A 22,436-nucleotide genomic window follows, 5' to 3' on the forward strand; every position below is an offset into this window, starting at 1 on the left:
AATGACAGGCTCATAGGCTAATAGAAATTAATTTTCCATCTCTAATATTGGGCACTACTTCTGCCTGGTATCACAGACCCTGACAGTTCTTTGGCATGTGATGTTAAAAACAGCCAGTTGCAATTTATGTTTGCTTTTAAATTTACAGTTTAGCCGAGGGGATAGAAAAATGTTTCCCGTTGGGAGCACTTCCACTGGGCCCACACAGACTGCACTTTGTGCTTTGAAGTTCCCTGTAAAATTGTGGAATTGGTGCATGGCCCCCACCTGACCAGGGAGGTCATCTGGTACGTGAACTCTCAGGATGTGACTGAGGCAGGGACAGGTTGCCTCCAGCATTTTTGAGGTTAACACTTTGTGCTCTTGTGCTCTGACTGCAATTTCAAGACTCCCATCACCACTGTTGTTAGCAGTAATGAGCCTACTATGGGCTATGGTATCCCCTCTGTGACAATCATGAATTGCATCCCTGATGGAAGTGGAATCTCAAGGAAATGATCCTGTATTCCAGACTGTTCTCCATGCTGGAGAAGCAGGAGGTGATGGCCAAGATTTACACAAGAAGGAGCTCAGCAGCCTCAAGGGAGCTGAAATGGTGAGAAGGCAGCAGGCCAGGAAGATCAAATGGCTTTCTGAGCCACCAGCTCCTCAGCTGTGTCCTTGCTTCCAAGGATGGGGCAATGTGGGAAGGGGACTGACTCACTGGGACCTCTTTCTCAACCTCCTCTCCCATGGGGATCTTCCATCAGCCAAAGTGCACCTCCTATTTCTGCCCTGCTGAGATGAAGTCTGTTGTACCAAGACAAACTCTGCTCCCTCTGCTGTATCTACTGCCAGCAGAGTGCAGTGAGTGCTCCTGTGGTCTTCTAGGAGGATGAGTAAATAGGATAATTTCAACTACACCCCCACACAACTGCTGGGTTGGGATGAGTCACCAGGAGCAGACTGGGAATCTCAGCAATGTCTGCCTGGCTGCAGTGCTTGTGCAGCACTAAGGGGAACACATGGTGTCTCCATGCCAGGCCTCCTGCAGGACACACTATAGGAAAAAACACATTTGTCTTATTTTATGGGGAACTTGTGCATGGAAAGTCCATGCAGATATTTCCACTGATTTTGGAAATATCTGCTTGTGTGCATGTATCTGCATTGACCAAGTATGATGGTCAATACTTCACACAGCAGTGTTATGTAAAGCTTTCTCTTTACATGACTGCAGGATGGTTGTATTGCATGCAAACAAAAAATCTCTGTGGATATTGCAAAAGACCTTTCTGTGGAAAAATGATTCCAGGAGTGATGTAGATGGCTTTAACATGTTTTATTGGACCTGTTTTCAAAAAGACCTTCACTCTGCAGCCAGGTTCACTAGTTGCTGTGAAGACAAATGTGCAGGGTTTTAAGAATGTCATGTATGTCAAAACCAGAATTATTTTCAGATACTACAGATTTTACATTTTAAAGCCTTTGATGATATGCCCATCCTGGACTGGGCACAACTGCTGACTCCTCTTGCAGTGTTGGGCATGACCCCTTTCTGATGGGAGTCAGCTCCCCTTTTCAGCAACTGTGACAGAATTGAAAATGTGCCCAACAGGAAAGCTAGAGTGGGTTTGGCATTGACTGTCTCCCCTTGGCACTCTTGCCAGGGTAAATTTGCAACTGAAATTCCAAATTTGGCAAGAAAAGGAAGAACCCTTTTCCTGGCAGCCCTCCACAGGTACTCGGGAGAGTGGATGGGGGGTGGTAGCCACAGAACAGATGGCAGTGTGGGATGAAGGTAGGTAAAGTGATCAAAGATGTGCAATAAATAGATTTAACAAATATGTTACACCACAACATGTGTGACACATGCATGCAGTTTTCCACATGGAGCACAATGCCAGCGTGATACCCCACTTACACAAACACTGGGTAATCGTGCCGTATGGACAAGCACAGCCCTTCTGTCTTCACATTACTGTGTTTTTCCTGAGTGATCTTTTAAAGAAAGACAAAGGCAGCAAAATCGATAGCAGTCTTTGAGAAACTGGCATATGAGAAAAGCCTCAGCCATTACAGTCTGAGGTAGGGAAAAGGCTGAAAAGAGACATGATATCCACAAATATCCACACTTTTCATGATGAGGAATGGATGTTGATATAAAGTGCAATAAACTCAAGACTCTGCAAAAATACATTAAGGGAAATACTCAGGGAAAAAGAATCAATTGTGCTAAACACCTTTGCTATTTGTGGCCTACAGATGGCTCTCCCTCTTTTTAAACTTACTCAGAGGTGATATTTTATGTTGTATATCAGACTTCTTTTTTTTCCCTGCAGTAAATATTTCAAGTATGGAAAAATGTGTTCCTGAGGGCATCTGCTAAGGTCCCATCCATGGAGGTTTCAGAGGTTTGCTAGATAAAGCAACCTCAGTGAATATTCAGTAGGGAAAATCCTGCTGATTAAAGGGAGCAGTGCAAGATGAGCTGCCAGGTCTTTTATTATCTATGACTCCAGGACTATTGGTAGTGAAGGGAGCTCTTGCATAAAAGGCTTTACTGGCTTTATTTATGCCAAGGCTGCTTCCAGGAAGGGGGAATCCATCATGTCAGAGATGAATGAAAACACAGAGCTTTCTCTCTTGCCCTCTCCCTCCATTTGGACTGTCCTTTCACTTGACATAGAGACTGTGGTGTTCTGTGTATACTCTGCAACCTGATTTGCTTAAGACTCCCCAAAACAAAGAGACAGTGAGGGCGGGATCACCTTAACACAGTGACTTGACTGTTTTCTGGGAACTGCTTGCTGGGTCAGAAGGGAAAGCCAGGGAGGGAAGGCCAAGTCCCACGAGAGTGGGCTCCAGTGATGGCCTGACAGTCAGGCAGGGAGCCAAGGGAAGGATGCTGATCCAGGTCCCTCCACCTGCAGCCAGGCACATCTTTCCTGTGACCTATTAGAGACCCCAAAGCTTTGGCAGATGAGAAGAAAGGTCACCCCCAAACCATTGTTAGAGTGATGCAGAATTGCCACCATATTTATCAGGTCAATAATACCCCATGTGAGAAAGAGAAAATCCACACTATGAATTTAATTTCCTATTTTCCTAGTATTGCTCTCGACAATGCTTTCACATTTTAGAAGTCTGTGGTTTGCTGTGCTGCCTTTCATAAAGCTCTGACAATTGACTAATTAAAGGATGGCAGAAGGCAGCTAAGCTCTGCCCAGCTCTGGCTGTGAGGGTAGTTTTGCAGAGAGGAAGGCAGGGTGCATCAGGGTTCAGCACCATGATGGAGCATGTCCATATCCAGAGGCAGATCATCACAGAATGACAGGCATTTTTGGGTAGGGTACTACCTATCCAAAATGCATGACATGCAGAAGCTCAGGAGTTTAGTTACAAGATAGGGCCTGCATGTGGCTCTATCAGTGGATGATCCATTACACTATACACAGAAAGATATTTTTTTCCCGTGTGTTGGATGTGGGAGTATATGTACAGGGCTGGCTGAAGAAACTGGAAAGACAAACTTTCTTCAGACTGTGGAAAGCTCTAGTTAGCTTGATTCATCCAGACCATGCCCCAAATCTTTCTGTGCCCCAGCATGGAGGATTTAACGTGGTATCAGGCATCAGCTAAGGGAAGGATTTGAGGCCTTCCCTGCTACTGTCTATATAAACAAATATGCAGCTGCACTGACAGACAAACATAAAGAAAATGTCCCAGAGGTGACAGCACAGCCAAGCAATCCCAAACACAGTATGCAGACAAGGTGCTGCCACTGCCTGAGCTTAGGATGTGCCACTTCAGCTCACAGCCCAAATTGCAGTGTGGGGTTGAGATTCAAAGAGGGGTGAGTCCAAACCACATATGCACCCCCCTCACCCACTTGTGCAATTTCAGAGCTCAGTAGCCTTGCACATGGTGGCCTTTGAGAAGTGTTTCTTTTAGTGAAGAGACTGATCCTTCAGCCAGCTTTTGTAGGAAAATATCAGTTTGACAATCCCTTCATGAGTTGTACAGACCAGCCTCTCTAAGAGGGGGGCAGGGAAAACAAGAGTTAAGGAAAGGCAGCGGAGAACCGCAGATGCTGAAGCAAGGGGAATGTGGGGAAGATCCAGGGCAATGGTGACTGGTGTGCTGGCAGCATGATGGGTGGAGGAGCATGGATGCTCTGATGAGCAGAGCTGCAGGATGGCTTGAAGGCAAACACACAAAGCAAATAAGCCTGTCAAGCAAGACAAGGGACTGCACAGGGACCTCTGAGTCTGATTCCCAAGATATTAATGATGGACTCTGTGTGCTCTAGGAATGGGGTCTGGTTGAGGAATGTAATGATTTCCCTGGCCTCTCTTCCTGCAAAGCCAGCAAATGTTACACATCCCGCAGAGACAAACGGCACACAGAAAGCAGAGATGCTGTGAAGGATGTCAGCCAGCAGCTCTGAGCTCCCACACGGGGTCACAGCAGCAGAGAAGCAGCAGGGTCGCTGCCAGCCACCCCTCCTGGCTCTGCAGGCGGCACGGCCTGGCCTTGCTGGTGAGGAGGGCTTGGGCTGCAAACACTGCTTGTCTCTGGGACCTTAGAAACCTGAGAGCCTCAGCTTTGTTCTCCTGTGAAGCAGCACACCCAGCTTGCTGCTGGGCGGCTTTCTGGCTTATTTGGGAGGAGCAGAGCCATGCCTCGGCTGCTGGTGCTAAAGGGTGTGGTATGAGGGTCACTGAGCAGCACAGCCATCCTGTGCAGCAAACCAGGTGCCTTTTGCAGCCGCTGGCATGGGACAGAGCTTGCAAGCTTGGCCTTGTTTCGGTGTTTCGGTGTTTGCCGCGGCCGGGCACCGTCCGTGCGGCTGGTACGATGAGGTTCCTCGGGAAGGGTTAAGGCCCGGCCCGGCCCGGCCCCTCAGCGGCTCCGTGCCCGTGCGAGCTCAGAAACACTCGGCGGCAGCGCCGTCCAGCCCCGGCCCCGCTGCCGCTCCTGTCCGGGGGCAGCACTGCGGATGGTGCCCGTGTCCCCACATGCAGCACGGAGCCACAGAGCCCAGCTGCCCTCCGGAGCGCCCCGCCGCCACCACCACTGCTCCCGGCCCCCTCCGCCCTCCCCGGGCCTTGCCCTCTGCCGGCGAAGGGACGTGGCCTGGGCAGAAGCAGCTCTGGCTACCTCCAGTCACGCCCAGTGGCTCCTTTGGATGATCCCCAAAGAGCAAACTGCAGAATCCTCGATGCTTTTAGGAAAAGTGATAGGATAGCATCGTTTAGTGGTTTTTTTTTTGTTTTTTTTTTTTTTTAATCTGGTGTGCCTTAATCCACGTGGCACGAGGCAAGAACCAGACGCTCCGAGTTCTGGGCTGTGAAGCTGTGCAGCATGAGGGAATAACCTGCACGTGGATGGAGATGAGAAATATTTTTGAGGATCCAAAGGGAAACAGCTGCTCTGGAAATCCCACTCCACACTTCTCCACTTCCTAGTCCACCCATAGAAGGTGCTGCTTAGGGCTAGCTGTCACCTACTAATTATGTGAGGAAGTCCCCAAAGACAAGAGAGAGAAGCTCAGTTTAGTATCTCTGCTGACAGATAGCAATGTCCAAGGAACAATACCACTGCCCACAAGTGAGCAGTTCTCTGCTGGATGAGGTGTTTCAGCATTTCTTCTGGGTCCCCAGACAGGAAGGCACTGGTACATCCCTAAATTCTGCCCACTCACATCCACCCTTTGTGTGGGGTGAATCCACAATTTCCTATTGCAAATACAGAGGGCAACTACAGTGACACTCGTGGCAACAGCCACAAATTCACATTAAAAGCCTTCAAGTAATAGCATTGCTGTGTAAAGACAGCCTCTGAAAAGCTTTTTCCAAAGCTTAGCAGCAGGATTAGGAGGTTGCTGGCTCTTAGCTGCCAGCTTTGCAGATGCTAGGGGCTGGCAAAGCAAAATCTGTATCACATGAAAAAGTTGATCAGGTCTGACTCTCCCCTGCCGTGAGATTACTTTTCTCACTACAAAGCATTTCTCCTCAGCAGTAAGTTCAAAGTACATGTGGGCATGAAGATAGTGTATTGTTCACCAGCTCACTGTTCTGCTGAGCAGCCACGTCCCTTGTTCCCCATCTCAGGTTATAAACAGTGCTGAGAAGCTCAAAATTGCTCACAGCTTAAACAACGTAATCATGATAACCTAGCCTATCTTACCCTACTGTGAGCTCTACTTTAATAATCCTGCTTAATCATTAAACCACAATAAAAGCAAGCCAAGGAGTTTAAGGCAAGGGCCAAGCCAAGGTGTATCAGAGCACTGCTTCAAACTTGAACTGAGCAGTCACCTAGAGACAGAGGAAGCCACACAAAGGCATAGCAAAGTTGTTGTGCAAAGGATCAGAAGAATGTAGCAGAAAATTTGTATCCATTGGGACTTGTGAAGCCATGAGCTGCTCTTGCTAGTCAAGATTCTGCAGTTGTGCTCTATTTACATCCTTTTCCCAGGAGACCATCTTGTTATCTAGCACACACACCACTCAAGTCTTGTTATTGATGTAGATGCTCTGACTAAACCCTTATTCCTGATGATTATCGAGTTTAACAGTGGTTGCCAGTTATTTTTCAGAATGCTTTACCCCTCTACTGAAGAGTACAAATTCCTTGGACAGACCTACTCCTTGCCCATGATGTTGCATATTGTATTATGGAAAACTAATTTCATACAGAGGGTGAGGTTAGATTGAAAAAAAAAAAAAAAAAAAAAAAGAAAAAGAAAAGCAGAAAAGGAGAGACTCACTGCTTCTGTCACTCTGCTGGAGAACAGGGTTAGGCCAAGGTCTGCCCATGGATGCATCCAGGGATTGCATTGGTTCCAGGAGGATTATTCTTGTATGCATGAGTGCATGACAGACACAACAGATTTGGTCCTTGTTGCTTTGACTTTTCCAGGATGCTCCATTTATTTTTGCATTTCATGAGACAGACTGGTACAGTCAGATGTTCTGTACCTGGGTTCCCCTTCTCCCACCCAAACCAGAAATAATTTTAGGCTATAAGCATCACCCATGCCAGAAAATGAGAGAGCCAAATCCTTTCAAAGACAAAGGACTTACCAAAACCACCAGGGTTTCACCTGAGTAGGACTAAACAAAGAACTTCACCACAGTCTGTGACAATTTGGCAGAAGAGACAGTGAGTCAATTTTGTATTTTCAGATCAAAATAATTGTCTGGGTGGGGGAACACTCTTGCCTCAGCTTCCTTGAAAGCGGGAACGAGAGGACTGGTATTGCTGAGATCATTCCAGAATTTGGGTTATGGTGCAGAAAACTGATTCACATTCTGCAGTCTGAAATGGGGTATATTTTGTCTTCATTGTCTTACTACCACCTCTTGTAGGATTTGACTGCAGCTTGGAAGCATCCTGATAAAACTTTACAGTGCATCATGTTGTTGTTACTGTAGTAACTTATTACTAGGACATCTTGTGTTATCTTTATTGCTGCAGTACCTGGTACAAATGTACCACTGTTTGTCCACACACACTGTTATTACTGCCTTATTCTCCACACTAATTTACTGCAGCATCCTGTTGTGTCTTATTGCTGCATTATCAAAATGCTACTTTACTGCAGTGGCCTGTGTTACCTTATTGCTACATTTATTCTGGTATTATTATGTCAGCTTACTGACACTTTTTATGGCTGCCCTGCTACCATTTTATTACAGTACTCTATGGGATCTTAGTGCTGAGTTATACTGAGAGTACATTAATCCATTTGCTTCAGCCTAACTCTGTCTGCACTGGCTTGTCAAATGTTTCCTAGTGCTTGTCCTGCTGCTGTTTTGCCACAATAGCCATGAATGCTCTGGATATTCTATTATCCAAATAACAGTGCACAGCCATGTTTCACAGCCATAGCCTTGTAAGTATGGGAAGCTTTGCAGCTAGCTTGCGCAGCTTGGACGTTGTAAAAGCTTTCCAGACTGTCTTTCCTTGAATTGATGTCATTTAGAACATAAACAGAGGTGGAAAGCTGATTTCCTAACTCATCTTCAGCATGATGAGGTAGTTGGAAGACACTGGACACTTACAAAGCAGCAGAGTACCGCTTGCAATGCTCAATGGGATAGCATTGGGTGTACAAAAGTAGCATCACTTGGAATAAGCAAGGTCATTAAAATGCAATAATCCAAGGATGTGGTTCATGGGGAAGTAGTTACATGTTAGTATCACCATATGTGAAGTAAAAAACACGTGAAGAACAGTTAATATGTATTCCCAGGAGGAGGCCTTGTCAACTCTCATGTTTGTTTTGGAGGAATTTAGTCAGGAAATGAGGAGCAGAGCTTTCTTCCCTCCAGAGTATATGCAGCTCTGTCCGCTCAGCTAGCCATTGCTGAGCAGATTAGTTTGCACGAGTGTGCATTTAAATGGCAAGCTGTTCAGCATCCAGGCCCCCTGATGCACGCCCATATGCATACTCTCCATGTCTGTAAGAATTCTCTCCATGCGCTCAACTGTTCAAAAATGGAATAATTCCCCACAGGCAAAATACTGTGGCAGCCAACATGACTGTCCTGCAGGAATAAAGCTGAAAGACAAAGCAGAGTGCATTGCTCACAGGGCAGCAGCACATCCCCAGGTTAAAGTCTGGCATTTCTGCTGCCTGCACAGACCATAGCCCAAAATCCACCTGTCCCATCATCCACCAGCATTCTCCAGTCCTGCCCACATGTGCCCCCATGCTGCAGGACCTGAGGAGTACCTCCATGGAGCTACTCCATCCTTCCCTCAGGAGATGACCTCTCCAGTGTCAGGAACTCACTGCAAAGCAGATACTCACATGCATCACTTTACCTTCCCCACTCCTTGCTACACACCAGTTTCATGTTTTATATGTACATCTTGCTCAGGAGTGCTTGCAGACCAGTTTGAGGGTTCACAAGACAGACCTTCCATGCCTTGTGGCTGGGCAGCACTGGCAGTAGAGTAGCTTGGAGTGTGAGCAGCTGTTGGTTTACAGAGCTCCAGTGATGCATGGCACTGCAGTTTTGACAGAAATAAAAACACCATCTACAAGGCTCTGAGATGACCTCTGCATTTTCCTAAGGATGACCAAGGGGACACATATGCATGAATGGACATGTCAGCCTATTACACAAAGACCTGCTATTTCCCAAGGGGACCCTTTGGCTGAGTGGGCAAGAGAGGACAAACAGGTCCTGCGAGGACCTTAGGAAGCGACAATTTGGAGGGGACCAAATGTTCTCTTCAGAGGCAGGGGATCACAAGAATGTCAGGGACATTCATGGTTCTGCAGTCCTGGAACTTGCTTGTATGTCATATATATGTAGGATGAATTTGGTCTGAAGGCCTCAGACAGCAGGCTGTTTAGGGTATAGGCATGTGTAAAAAACAAACATCATACTCAGTAGTCTACTGTACATTCATGCAGGTGAATGGACCTTAGGTATAATTGATATTTGGACTTTTCTGAAGGAAAGAAAAGATGTATCAGAATGAGAGCTGTCATGGACAAAAAGGAAGGTCCTTTTTCTGTCAGAAACTATGCTGGCATGTTTTGTGCATACATAGGCCTTAGATATTAGAATAATACTTGCTTCAAAAGTGAATATTGTTGATAGCCAGCTGTCTACTTAGCTAGATGTTTTGCCTAGGTAGGAGTGCAGACTTGTAGCCATATAGAAGTTTCTACCACCTGTACTAAAAGCCAGTTTGCCTTGGTATGAGTGAAGTAGACCAAGAAATGTCTAGTTTCCTGTATGCTTTGGATCTGAACTGCTTACAAAATATAGGAGATTTTGTGATACTAAGTCAGCTAGGTCTTTAAATTCTTTTAATATAGCAATAGTATACCGTATGTGAATGCGGGCCATTTTCCTATCTGCAGCTAGTATAAATAATAAAGTCACTTCAGTCCTGTCCTCATCCTAACCTCAATACCACCAACAGCTTGAAACAAGCTAATGGGTCATCTTTTGCTGTTGAATTAATGGGCTGTAGGTCAGATGAGTTTTAGTGGAAACTAATTTCCTCCAATGGTACCATTTCACTCTCAGAAAGATGCTTCTCAGCAGGGTTGGTTATCTGAGCATGATACCACAGCTGGGTGTGCCGCTTAGGGAGGGTCACCTGGCACCCTGTACCCTGCCTATTCACACCCTGCTTCTGCTGGTCTCATCTCCATCAATTCTCTCCTCACTGTAAGCTGAATTTTTACACCTGCCCACATCAGAGTTACCTTTCCCTGGACACATATGACTGGATTTTGGCCCTCTCCAATTGGAGTCTGGTTTGGTTTGCTTGGAGAAAAGCTTGAACATCCATCATTGATTAGGTGTGCAAAATCTTAAATAAATAGAAAATTAAATAAAATATAAACCAACTCATTTTAAAATATGTGTATGTATGTGTGTGTGCGTGTGTGTGCTTGTGTGTGCATTGCACATTTCAAACTTGACTTTTTGAGCTTCGGGCAGAGTCTGATCACATTTGCACTATGCGCTCATGCAGAACGATTCCACCGACGTCAGAGAATTTGCACCAGGATCAGAGTCTGACTCAAGGGGGCAGATCCTCAGGTGATGAAAACCACTCCTGCTCTCCTGACTTCAGCTGAGGATCTGGCCATCATCTCTGGACATGCTACATGCTATTGGAAGAACAATGAGTGATGACCTCAAATAGTACCTTTTTTTTCATTGCTTTAAAGGAGGAGAAACATAGGAAAGAAAAACAAAGTAAAAGTCAGTGAATCTGCAGGAGAAATGCATTTGGGGTTTTGTGAGAAGGAGAAGCAGCTTCCAGCAGATATTTTATTGGATCCAGACGGCCACATGAAAGGGAGTAAGTGAGATTGCGGCGCCATCTTATTACAGTCACGTTTGTGCCAGGGAGAAAAGAGACGTGGAAAAACACTGATCTGTCAGCTGTTCTTTCTCCAAGCTGTGGCTGGGTCTGTTTCTTTAAACAATGAGACAGCAAGCCCTCGCCTTGTCGACCTCCCGTGTCTGGTGAAGTGTGCTCCTCCAAACCTCAGCTGGAAATAAAGTACGTGCACAGAGCTCAGGGTCCTTAAGGAGCTGTGCAGAAAGGGACGTGTTGGTGTAAACTGTGAAGAGAGGTGCTCCAATGGCATGTGGCTCTCTGCCTCCACTTGCTCAGGCTGTCTCCCCTGCAGGGACCTGCTCTCCCTGAAATGCCTTGTGCCCAGCAGTGGTCCCAGCTGTCTCTCCCGCGGGGCGGTCGGCTGGAGCTGTCAGGAGGACTGCATCAGGCCTGTGAGGCGCTTGCTTGCCAGAGACTTTCCCTGGAGGGAGGGACAAACAGACAGAAGAGATCCAGAGGTGTAAGTGATGCTGTAGAATGGTTTCTCTGGGAGTGAGGGGCAGGGGCTTTTCCCCAGAGTGGAACATGAGGCTCTCCTGACACGGGAGGCAGGTGGAGTGAGCCTGTCTCTAGAATTTCATGTGCCTGCAGTTTTGCCCCAGAAAAGTCGTTTGGCAAGGAGGAGTTGTGCCTAATAATGTTCAGTGGTTATCATCAAGGCTGTGCCCTGGGACTCTGTCTTATGAAAATACTTCTTTTCTCCAGTTTCATGGGAGCTGGTAAAAGAAAAGCCCTGTCCTACACTCACTGCTACTCATTCTTCCCAGTGCTGTCCTGCTGGTGCAGAGCTCTACCCATCTTGGGGAGGGATGCACAGCTAAGGCTGCTGTGAAAAGTGGGATGTCCCTCCCACAGTCTGTGAATCAGTATCAGCAGCACAGCATCCACCAGGAGCAGATCTTGGAAAAAAGTAATTTCAGAAACAGTTTAGCCTGTTTCTGTCCTGCTGTCACTCACCTTGGCACACTCCTTGGTCACCTGGGTTGGTGCCTGCTTGGTCTCCCTGCCCTTCCTGTGCTCTCCACCAAGCCACCAATGCAAGCAGCCCTGCTGATGCCCTGCTGTCATCCACATGAGCTTTCTCACGGACTAGCAGGACCAAGGACAAGGAAGAAGGATGGTCACCTGCACATCTGAACCCCTTCCCTAACTTAGACCATGCAGCACCTGCTTTCAGGAGCAAAGTACCTACAGAACCTATTTCAGGACCTACAGGCAGTGTTGTCCATTTGCAGTCACAATATATCCACACAGGTAATGCTAATGGCTTTGCAATTACTGGTATAACAGTGAAAAACTATCTCAGGTATTGCACCAGTTGCTGTATTTCTTTGGTGAGCTTTCCTCTTGAAAAACGATGTTTTTCTTAAAGGAAAAAAAAAAAGTCTTGCTTGAAATAAACATTCAGGGAATACCAGAGAGCTGTAGAATACCTAGAAGCTCTTAAACAACCTCCTCTTCATTACTATATTTAGCCAAGATTTCCTTTGCAATAGGAAGTCTTACTGATTGCTGTTTCAAAGAAAGAGCCACAAAAAGAGCAAGAGAAATTATTCAGTGAAAATGAGTAAGCGCAAAATGTAGAAAAATTTGAAATGTAAAAATTAGCAGGCGATTTGAAACAAATATTTTTAAACAAGTTAACACTCTAATAAAAAAAACAAAAACAAAAAACAAAAACCAAACCACTTCCCACCTCCCTTTGATTTCTAATTCCATGTAGGGCTTTTCCAGGAGGATGTAGCTGCTCCCTACAGAAGTGGAATTTCATTACTGAGATATGTGACTTTCACCAAATAATTTGTTCAGCTGCATGAGCACACGTGGCCTAATCTGTCTGTGTTTTGTATACCAGCAGTTGGCTGCAGGAAACACTTCATCATGCCGATTGTCCTGCCTGGGAGGAGAGGCCTGCAGCTTCTGTTCCTCACACACGGGGTTCAGCATGGGAATGGCCAGCTCCATCCCAGAGCTCTGCAGACACACCATTCAAATTAAGCATGTTTGGGGGTTTTTTTTTTGGTTGTTGTATAAATCAAATTTTTGATTATTATTATTTTTGAATGCACTGTTGTAAAGCTTGGCACGGTGCTACCCCACGGGGTGACCAAGTCTTCTGCAGGGCAAGATGGCTTAGAGGGCTAAGACCAGGGGTGTCATTTTGCTGCTGTTGGGGAATACCAGAGAGAGAGTGCTAAGGAATTATCAGTCCCTGAATCCTATTTATAGGAAGAAAAAGGTAAGGATATGGATGTTAATTCCTGGAGGAATAACATGGCTGAGTTTAGGAAAAAAAAAAAAAAAGTTAGTTTCCACCAATATTTGAGTAATTCCTTAGGAAAAAAAATGAACAAATAAGCCTTGGTTTATATAATGCCTATTCAGTCAGACTCTACTAATCTGCGACAGGCAGCTCCTCTTGTTATCTTCTCACAGGCAGGTGGCTTGGGGCTACGCCAGCTCCCTGCGTCAGGTTCCAGCAGGGCTGAGGAGCAAACACTGTTCCACATCCCGCCCCCGTTTCAACATTCTTGTATTCAAAGCAGGAAGGAGAAACGCCGGTAGTGGGCCAGGTTGAGGAGAGGGGACAGCTGCCTGGAGAGGGTGGTGGGTTGGAAATGGAGCCAATGGCCGTGATTTGTGCAGAGCAAAACTTTGCTCATGGGTTTCCCAGTGGAAAATGCTTCTCCTTGTGGGGAAAAGCAGTGGCCTCCATCTGCAGCTCCCCTGTCTCATGGGAAAGGCGTTACCCTGGGAACTGCAGCAAACTTCCCGCCTGCAGGCTGGGATGAGTCCCCAGTGCAAAGCCCGTCTGTCTGGGAGGATAACTGTGCCAGGGAATGGCCTCACGAACAGGGACATGCAAACAGATGGGTGCAAGAAGCTCTGTTTTAAGATAGCAAGAAGCAGGCAACAATGTTGTCTGCTCGGCTGTTGTGTTCACCTCTGTGCTAGAACAGATGGCAAAAGGATCCCTGAAATTGCATAGAGGGATTAATGCTGTGACATTTTTGACTACAAGCAAAAGTGCTGTAATGTTCAGCCCCAAACAGAGGCATACTGATGTAGGGGATTTTGTTTCAACCCAACGCAGGGCCAAATGTCAGCTTCAGCAAGGGTCTGAGTGATACAGATATCTGCAGGCTGGAATTGGTTGGGATGCAGGTGTTCGGTTTAAGATTTTCTCATCTTAGACATCCTAATTAAAATAAAAGAGGATCAGGGAAAAACTGCATTTCATCAGGAAAACTAGTATCTCTTTCCTATTATTAAAATGAACAAGAAGGGAGTAAAACATTGTATAGCAGGGGAAAAACTGGATGGGATCTGCAATCCACCTGCTGATGTAAATCAACATGACTCAGTTTTTTCACAGAAGTGCTGCTGATTTACACCAGTTGAGGGGCTGGCCCATGGTATCTCTGTTTCAGGTTTAGCCCTGCAGGGCTTCTAAGGCACAAATCTCATCAGGAGACACAAAAGGTTTGTATCAGGTGACCGAGAAAAGCCCAAGTGCAGCACACATGATGGGTCCTTTGGAAAGGGGCAGTGGCTCAATGCACAGGCAGCCAGCACTCTCCCCAGGACCTCCAGCCAGTCCATCCAAACCTACCTGCCCCTGCTTGCCAAGAGGGTGTCCGAGCCCAGAGTCCAGGATGGTGACAGCATGCTTTAGTGTCATTGCTTAGTGTCCGGAAAAGAGTCTGGGTAACCAGGACTGGGTGGCCTGTGTCCACCTTGAGACAGCAGAGGTGAGATGCACCTCTGTATTCTTTGTGGTCCCACAACCCTTCCCTGAAGCTGCATGCTGGGAGTGCCTGGGTCAGTCAGGTGAAAGGCTGTGCTGAGAAGCTGGAGGTGGCTGAAATAGTTCTTAAATGGGTATAATACATGCCAAAAATGTTTGGGTCCAGGAGGGCACATTGGGTCTCATCCACCACAGGGAATAGGTGGAATTCCCTTGAAGATACATCTGACAGAGCAAGGATGTTTCAGATTATGATGATGTGAAAGTTTGGCACAAACAACACCTAGTTTCTATAAAAAGGTTCAACCAAAATAAATTATGTTTTCCTTACATGCATCTTTGTTTAGCATGAAACCAGTGGCTGTCTCTATCTCTTCTTTCCCCACTGGAAGAGAATGTCAACAACAACTGCTGTATTTCCAGGAGAAGTTTCATCTAAGCTAGGCTGGCAGGGGATTTGGAAAATGTACCATCTCAAGCTCAGCACAGTTCAGTGCTTCTTTTACTGTGCCACATGTATATGCTGAATAACTTTAGGCAAGATTAGAGTGGATGTAACGAGTAAACTTTTTACATGGGGTCTAAAGTCTATAAAGAAATCCTCAGTCCTCCAGTCCCCAAATATTTGTCACTACTAATTAGGGTTACAACAATTAAAAGCCCAGACTGTTGTCACTCAAACAGCATAGCACAAGCAGTAGGGCATATGTTGCATGGCATATGTCGTGTGTCTTCTTGAATGCAGGGAGGCTTCTTTTTCTCTCATGTCCTGCAAACAATTGAGCTGTTCCACAGCTTACAGGCAAGGATGACATGGAGCTTCACTGCATCTGGTAAAAGTAATGTCCAATTCTCTCTATGATGCTGAATGAATTTTTTTTTTTTTTGCCCTTGAACACCCCCTTGACAGGAGCCATTTCTTAAAGACAGTGTAAAATCTGAATTTGGAGTAACCTAAGGAAAAAAATCAGGGATTTCTTAATGAACCTAATGAAACTGTCCTCTAGAATATGATTTCCAAGTATATGGCCATCCTAACAGCTTGGCTACTAGTCCAGCAGAGGATTGGACCTTAGCACTTGTGGACCATCAGGGCTTACTGAGGCCTAGTGAAATAAAGATCAACCTGTAGGTCACAGGACATGGTTAGCATCTTTAGTGGCTGAGATTTTGCTGAGCAGCTACTAAGCTAAAGTGTAAAATGCAATCAGCAATTATTTTAATTAAGCAAAATTCAGGAATTTAATACAGGCAAGATGCCAAGTAAGAAGGAAAAAAGGGTGTCTGGGATTTGATGCAAAAAAGGGACAGCACTCCTTTCAAAACTCCTGTATGAGTCAGCAGAGTTTCCATCTTGCTCCTTGCCTTCATCTGCCAAAACCAGCACTTTGCACAGTTGGGAGAGAAGCAAAGAGTGGGAACTTTAAAAAATATTTTTAAATGGAAAGTTTAGTTGTGTCCAGTACCCATGGCTTCACACAATGCTGATGTGCTCTGCCCAGCACAGTGCAATTCAGCATGCAGGCATTCCCCACCCCCAGCATGCACAAGCCAGATCTCCCATGCATGTTGTCAACAACTTACCTGAAACCCAGGCAGGATTTATCCCATAAGCAGCTTTGTGGCTGCAGCAGTGGGAGAGAGGAGAGGTGGCAGCACAGGCTCTCATTTGCCATATCAGTGCAGACCAAAGTGCTTTCACGCTGTCTCCTCACCCACACAATTTCCACCCACCAGCTTGGGGCTTTGTTTGCTACAGCTGGCTCCACTTCTTGCTTTCTACTCCTCATTTGTGCTCAGTGCTCTCCTTCTCCCAGTCTGCTCCAGCCAGAAGCATCACCTTGCTGGAAGAGAAGTCATCTCCTGGGGAGCACTGCTGCCCCATCCCCCTTTGCAGAGAACTGGGGCTGCATCTCCAGAGGACGTGAGATAATTCTCCTTCCATCAGCTTGAATCTGAGGTTTTTCACATCATCACAGGCACCGCTCACTTTTCCTATCTTTTAGCTAATATTTGACAAGAAATTTGGCAGTAAGCAGACAATGTCCTGCAACCAAATTTTACTTCTGAAGAGATTGCCATGGCCCTAGCACTGGCAGCACTGTTTGTTTTTCAATGTTACATTAATTACAATGCAGATCTTGGGGAAGCTTTATTTTTGTGCCATTTAAAAAATATTCTTTTTATTAGATTTTTCATTAAGATATACATTGTCAATGTAAGATAAACATAACATAAATTAATGAAGTTTAATAAGAAACTGAATTAAAAACATAAGCAATACTGGAAAATAACTTAGTTCAACACAAAATAAGCACAGACACATAAACTATGAATATAAGTGACATAAATTAACACACAAAGTGTGGTGGACAATACCACCAATTGCACACCGACACAAACTGAAAACAGGAGCTGCAAAGTGGCTGTAGAGGGTAAGGTGGGGCCAGATGCTCCTAGCATGCAGAATGCTCACCTTTCTTGCCAGCACAGTCTCATGAGTTACCCCCAAATTCCTGCAGAGTGGGCCCCACTTCTCCTCTAAGGCTTGACTGACAAGTTACTTGAGCTTCTTGCCATTCCTGCCCATCACAGTGAAGCTCAACCACCATAGGTTATGTTCCCACATTTGATATTGCTTTTTTATTCTTCTAGCTCATGTCTCTTATGGGAACAGTTCAGAGTTCAGTCCAATTAAAACCAGTATAATCTACTCCCATTTTAAGCTGTGAGGATTTCTTACAGTTCCTAATGAGGGACTGCACTTTGCTTGGAGAAATACTAGTAAACCACTGTATATGGCACAAACCAGGATCTATGGCACAGCTTCGTAATAGCTGCAGCCTTCCTCTACCATCCCATCCCTCTACCAGCACCACAAGTAAGATTTCTTTTGTGGTGCAGTCTGGGCTCCTTGTTGCTGAGAGCAAACCAGTTTTGGCATTAGTTGAAGCTGTTTATGGACTGCAAATTCAGGATGTGTTCCTCCCTTTGACAAAAACCCAGGAAGACAGAGGAACAGATGGATCACTGCAGTCAGCACACAGTGGTATAGCAGACTCCTTTTTTCAAGCCATCTCAGAAAAGGCCTAACTGAATGTTGCTGGTCTGGGTCTTGGCCAGGGTGTGATTCTGTTTGTCTAAAGGACTCAGCATATTTGACAGCCTTCAGCATGACTGGGAACCAGATATGTAAATGTCTTGTACAGAGGAAAATGGATGCACCACTGAAATATCAAATCTTTCTGGAGGATCAAAATAAACTTGGCTGAAATCACCTTCCCTCCCAAACACCTTCTATGGTCATGGTTTAGTGTCATCTGCAGCTAGACCTTTCTGTAGTGAGAAGGTATCAGCTTCTATCTTCCAGGGTTTGTCTGCGGCTCAAATAAAATACAACAAATTAATAGTGGGTGTGTTTGAACTCTGTATAGTGCCTTTCATCCAGAAGGGTCCCCAAGCACTTTCACAAATAGTATGCACAAAGATCACTCACCCACTTTGCCCTTGCAGGGGCGAAAGGAAGCTGCCATCCTGTGCCAGCAGCACTACACAGCAGTGCTTTTAGGAAGTGAAGAATAACTCGTTGACCAGAAACAATGAATACTTACCCCTCAAAGGAGTCCCTGTATATAGAGCAGACTGCAGCATACGGGTGACACATGCAACTTACCCCTTAGCAAACTGGGTAAGGTACCACGACGATGCCAAGAGCAGACGTAGAACATTCCAGCCTGCAGCAGTGAGTCAGTGCATGTGCTGTGCAGGCCATGCACCCAGCCCTCTGCAGCCCCAGCTGTGGACACTGGCTGGCTGCCACACCAAGGGAGCGACCCCACAGCAGGTTGCAAACACAGGCTGCAGCCCCTTTGCGCTTGGGGTATGTTCTGATGCTTCCCATCACCCAAGCAAATTCCTTTTCTCAGTACAAGCCAGTGTAATGACTGGAGTAGTCAAGTGAGCACATTTTCTTTTAAAATAAAATACCTTCCAAAGATAAAAATAACCCTTTTCCCAGTGTCTTTTCTTGATGCCAAATCTAAAAAACTCCGGAATCCATTCCTGTATCCCTTCCCTTCTTGCTGTCTGTTTTGATAGACACTTCACCAGCATCTCAGTTATCATCTTTTTATGCTTTCCACTTTTTCAACCACTTTTCTCTACCAATAATGGCTTAAACCTATGTCATTATTGCAGGTTGTGAATACTTTCCAAAAATCCTCAAATACTGTGATCTATTTATGCAAGCTGGTAGAGCTGGGAAAGTGAAAAAGTGGGAAAGGTGGTAAATATAACAGCTTTATGAGATTATCAAGGAACCAGTTAAAAAGATGACATCAGGCAGCAATTCCTTCTTCAGCCTTACATCTTCATCACTGCTTTCATGGTTACTATTTATAATACATCACAGTGACACAGCTGTGCAAAGCATCACACAGTTCACCTGAGAAAGATAAGATTCCATCAACACATTTCACATGTGTGACACCACGCTCATGAATTAAGAATAGGGCTGAGCTTGACTTGGACTCTGATCCAACAGTATACAAACCAAGAAGACATAAAAAACAGCATGAGTAGCTGTGGCCAAGGGATGAAGCTTAGGGTCTGGAGGGTAGGGAAGCAACAGCAGAGAAAAACAAGTGACAGCATGGAACTGGGAGACAGCTGAGAACATCAAGGAAGGGACAGCCAGGCAATCAGGGAAGAAACTAAAGGTTTTGTAGCTGTATAATGCAAGAGAGCAGATACATATGGAACTGAAATTAAACCTGCAACTGTGGATTTCTCTGGGCACTGAACTGGGATGCATTTACATCCTGAGACAAGAACTGTTCAATACAAAATTACCAAAAATACCAGAAACTAAAGCAAAGGAAATGCTACCATGACTATGTCAGTTTGCATCACTGTAAGCAGGAGGAGGGCATTTTAGGCTCCAGACAGAAAGCATCTTGGACACTGAGCATGAGAAATACATTGACTACAAGATCTCCAGTCATTCTTGTTTCTGGAAAAGTTATCCTTGAATGAGAAATCCAGGTGGAAAACTGGCTCCACAGCCATTAAGGATGTCATGTGGGACTTTGCCTGCAATACTTTTGGGTGAGAATAAAATAGCACTAGCCTGGTGCTGATAACATGAGGATGACAGCAGCTCCTGCTTCCCAGTTTCTTTTTTCTGCCTATGCTATGGTTAATGAAACTGGGCCAGTCTGTTGATCCAGTTATTAACCTGGGCCTGGCAACTGAGACAATCTTCAGTCTTCATTGATGTGCTGTACAAAATGTTCCATCAAAAATGTCCAGGCTTCTTTGAAGAAGGGTAATTTGAAAACTTTCGTTCTTACATCCTTAATCTACAGTCTATTTCCCATACAAGTTGAACCCAGATCATCTCATCCTTCACCTTATTTTCTTTCAACACTGTGTTGAATTTATACAAGAGATTCTTTGCCTTCTTCAGACCTTTTCCAATCCAGGAACTTAATGTGTAACATCTGTCAGTTCAGCCAGAATTTGTAAAAATTCTGCCTAAAGAATAGATCGCTGCTCTGGTCACTCCCTTGTCCTTTAAAGCACAAAGACTGAGAACTCTTATCCTCTCAAAAGTGGTGCATATGGGTGTGCCTTTTGTTCTTAAAGAAATATCAGCTGGGAATAAAATCTAGAGATCTTGGCACTGAGTCACCACCTGGACACCGAGTCAGAAATTTTAACACCTGTTTTCTTCCAGGAAAACTCCTTCCTTGGAATATAGCCATTTTAGGAAAGTTTGAATTCAAGTTTGGGTATCGTGGCCCAGGCTTATCTAAGTTACCTGCGGACGCTGGTATCCATAGGTTTAATCTCTGTTATTGCTGAAGTACCCATTGCTGCTTTTAGAGATGAGATGCTCAAAATGCAACAAAGGACCCCCATCCTATTTCCTCCTTTATTAAATGCAAATGGCTTCCAGTGCAAGGTAGGCAGAGACTTGGTGGCTTTCTTTCTGAGACAAAAAGCAGCAGTAGTTCCCCTAAATGTACTCATTAAAATATATTTTCCTTCTACACTTGGCCCTGAAGGATCATCTCAGCTTATGAGAATTAAGCTTCTGTCTATCTAATTATTAAATAATTTCTAAAGCAGATGGGAAACTACAGTGGTTTAAACAGCTAGGTTGAGGCTGCAGGGCTAAAAATAGTATAGCAGGCTCCTTTTAATTAGTAAGATGATGAAATATGACAGAAGAGAGAGATGTAGATATATGGATTTGTGTGTATGTGTGTCTTTAAAATTAAGTTATTACCTCAATACTAGATATTATTTATAACATATATGATACATGGTGTCTGATTTTTATGATGCCATTTATCTTCACTTGGGAGAGAAGACAAGCTATCTCTGCTTTCATAATGTCAATCTTTGTTGTATTCAAAAGGAAAATTGTAATAAGGTAAACCTGTCACCATGCACAGTGCCATCCTTTTAAAAATGAGGTGGATTAGTAAGTGCTCCAAAGGAATAGACTGTCAGTTCTGCAACTCCGTGATATCGACCGCTCCCCAGGGCACCCGGGAGAGCATGGAAGAGCCAGCCTAGCTTTATACCTGTGACTCCAGAGCAAGGGAGCCTGGCATAGGGCCAAAGGGGTCAGGTACTGTAATGTTTATCTTACCACTATGTGCTGCCTATGTATTCTTAAGGACTCTTCAAAACCTGAAGAGAGGTGAAAAGACATCTGCCACCTCTCTGCTCCAGCAGCACTGGGCAGCACGTGCCTTGTTGTGTTCTGCTCCACCATGCAGATGTGGCCCTTTGATACTCACCAGATTACTGATGATCATGTTTGGTCCTGGGACCACAAAGCTGCCGTGAAACACGTGGACATCACACCTTCAGACTTCTGTCAGGTGAGTCGAGGAGCTGAGAGTGCCTGGACTTTTGGGGGCTGGATCAGACAGATGTTCCCTTGCTCCAAGGGGAACCAAGACAGGCACTGCAAACCATGCCCTTTGCTACAGAAGGACCTGACCACAGTGGGAACAATTCCATTGGCTATTGCACTAAGGTATCAGCTGATACTTCATAAGGATCTGGAAGTAAAAGGTGAATCATCAGCTCAGTGAAGATTGCCCTGTTAAAATCTTGCTCTTAGTGTCATGCTTAAAGTGAAGCAGATAGCACCTGGCTTTCAGAAAGATTTGGTGCAAAAACTTGCTGCCTTCATTAGTCGTGAGACGCCTTCTGTTGGTCAAAAGTATCAAGGAAGACAAGACAGTGGGTCTTGAGGCAGTTGAAGACTGGTATAAAAAATTATGCAAAACCTTGTCCTTTCTTATTCCCCATTGATGCATGTGAAGGTGGAAAGCCTCTGGCTGGCTAGCAAAACTTCATGGTGGCTTGCTAAAGTATGTAAAATGGTCTGGAGCTAATCCCTGTCTCCTGAATTATGACTCTGAGATGAACAGGAGCCCTGTGGGTAAAACAACTTCTATTTGCTTCAAGTCTGTGCTCCTAAAACCAAGTGTACAGCTTTGCATTCAGTGCGGGAGATCTGTTTGGGAGCACTGAAAGATTTTTCAGAGGTGGGGTTTAACCCAAGTAAGAGACAAAAAGCCTGCAATACTCTTTACAGTTTGCCAACACAGAGCTTTACTGTTTCTCCTTCTCAAGCATTCCAGTTTTTCCTGTCTTTGTCAATCAAGGGAATGTGAGACCCAAGCAACCAGAACAGGTGAACTTTGAGAGTCTGGTTTTTTTCACTCAGGTGAAGATTCACTGTCTAAGATGCTGGGCTTGTCTGGTCTTCTGCCTACAAGTCAGCTTTCTCTGA

General features: G+C 45.2%; 1 protein-coding gene across 2 annotated transcripts in view; it reads right to left on the reverse strand.

Moving 5' to 3' along the window:
- Positions 1-9,045: 9,045 nt before the first annotated feature.
- RGS6 (regulator of G protein signaling 6) overlaps positions 9,046-22,436 on the reverse strand; it is a 258,161-nt gene continuing 244,770 nt past the window's right edge. The window contains exon 17 of one of the 2 annotated variants that reach the window (XM_056493677.1): positions 9,046-11,290. In XM_056493677.1, coding sequence (XP_056349652.1) covers positions 11,240-11,290 — 51 coding nt within the window. In that variant the 3' untranslated portion in view covers positions 9,046-11,239. The remainder of the gene's footprint in view (positions 11,291-22,436) is intronic. The other variant, XM_056493676.1, reaches the window with a different exon arrangement.

This window comes from Oenanthe melanoleuca, chromosome 5 (assembly GCF_029582105.1).
Source record: "Oenanthe melanoleuca isolate GR-GAL-2019-014 chromosome 5, OMel1.0, whole genome shotgun sequence".
Taxonomy (NCBI): Eukaryota; Metazoa; Chordata; class Aves; order Passeriformes; family Muscicapidae; genus Oenanthe; species Oenanthe melanoleuca.